This window comes from Carlito syrichta, unplaced genomic scaffold (genome assembly GCF_000164805.1).
Source record: "Carlito syrichta isolate Samal-C Ts95f unplaced genomic scaffold, Tarsius_syrichta-2.0.1 Scaffold105012, whole genome shotgun sequence".
NCBI classification, from domain to species: Eukaryota; Metazoa; Chordata; class Mammalia; order Primates; family Tarsiidae; genus Carlito; species Carlito syrichta.
Genome location: NW_007049108.1, coordinates 11,101 through 12,382, shown reverse-complemented (window position 1 = coordinate 12,382; position 1,282 = coordinate 11,101). Strand labels below are relative to the sequence as shown.

General features: G+C 50.7%; 1 protein-coding gene across 1 annotated transcript in view; it reads left to right on the top strand.

Annotated features, from left to right (window-relative positions):
- Positions 1-1,282, top strand: part of LOC103268891 (negative elongation factor E-like) — a gene marked incomplete at its 3' end in the record, with an annotated part of 9,346 nt that overhangs the window by 5,595 nt on the left and 2,469 nt on the right. The window contains exon 3 of the mRNA XM_021716471.1: positions 922-972. Within this exon, the coding sequence (XP_021572146.1) occupies positions 922-972 (51 nt within the window). The remainder of the gene's footprint in view (positions 1-921; positions 973-1,282) is intronic.

The window sequence follows — 1,282 nt, the reverse complement described above, 5'->3', positions numbered from 1 at the left end:
CCTAGCAAACCCCCATTTCTTTAAAAAAAAAAAAAAAACTAAAAAAGGAGCTGGACGTGCTGGTGCGAGGCCGTGAGTTCGAGACCCGCCGGGGCAGCCTAGCCAGACCCCACCTCTACGAAAATCTTAAAGAGGAGCCAGACAGAGACAGAGAGACATGGAGAGACTGAGAGAGACAGAGAGATAGACAGAGACAGAGACACAGAGACAGAGATAGACAGAGAGAGACTGAGAGAGAGACAGAGAGAGACAGGGAGTGAGACAGAGACAGAGACAGAGAGAGTCAGAGACAGAGACAGAGAGAGAGACTGACAGAGCGGCAGAGAGACAGAGAGATAGAGAGAGAGAGAGATCGAAACAGAAATAAAGAGAGACAGAGGGAGACAGAGACTGAGAGAGGGAGAGAGACAGAGACAGAGAGACTGAGAAAGAGACACAGAGATAGAGACAGAGAGAGACAGAAATAGAGAGACACTGAGAGAGAGAGACAGAGACAGAGAGACAGAGAGATAGAGACAGAGAGAAACAGAGACAGAGATGGACAGAGAGACAGAGACAGAGAGACACTGAGAGACAGAGAGACAGATAGACTGAGAGAGACAGAGAGAAACAGAGACAGATAGAGACAGAAAGGAGAGAGACACAGAGAGACAGAGAGACAGAGACAGAGAGACACTGAGAGAGAGACAGAGATAGACTGAGAGAGACAGAGAGAAACAGAGACAGATAGAGACAGAAAGGAGAGAGACACAGAGAGACAGAGAGACACTGAGAGAGAGACAGAGACAGAGATAGACTGAGAGAGACAGAGACAGAGAGAAACAGAGACAGGTAGAGACAGAAACGAGAGAGACACAGAGAGACAGAGACAGAGAGACACTGAGAGAGAGACAGAGAGACAGAGATAGACTGAGAGACAGAGAGAAACAGAGACAGATAGAGAGAGACAGAAAGGAGAGAGACACAGAGAGACAGAGAGAGAAACAGAGACAGACAGAGACACAGAGACATAGAGACAGACAGAGCAACAGAGATAGAGAGAGACAGAGACAGAGAGACAGAGAGAGAGTGACAGAGACAGAGACAGAGACAGAGACAGAGAGACACAGGGAGAGACAGAGAAAGCAAGCATGAAAACTTGAGGGGGGGCACAAATATTTGGCAGAGACGGGGTCTTGCTGCGCGGGCCCGTCTGCTCGGCAAGCCCCGAGCCCCCGGGCGCCCCCCGCCCTCCCAAGCGAGTTCCAGGGGGCCGGACGCCCCTCCCCCAGGCCCAGCGAGA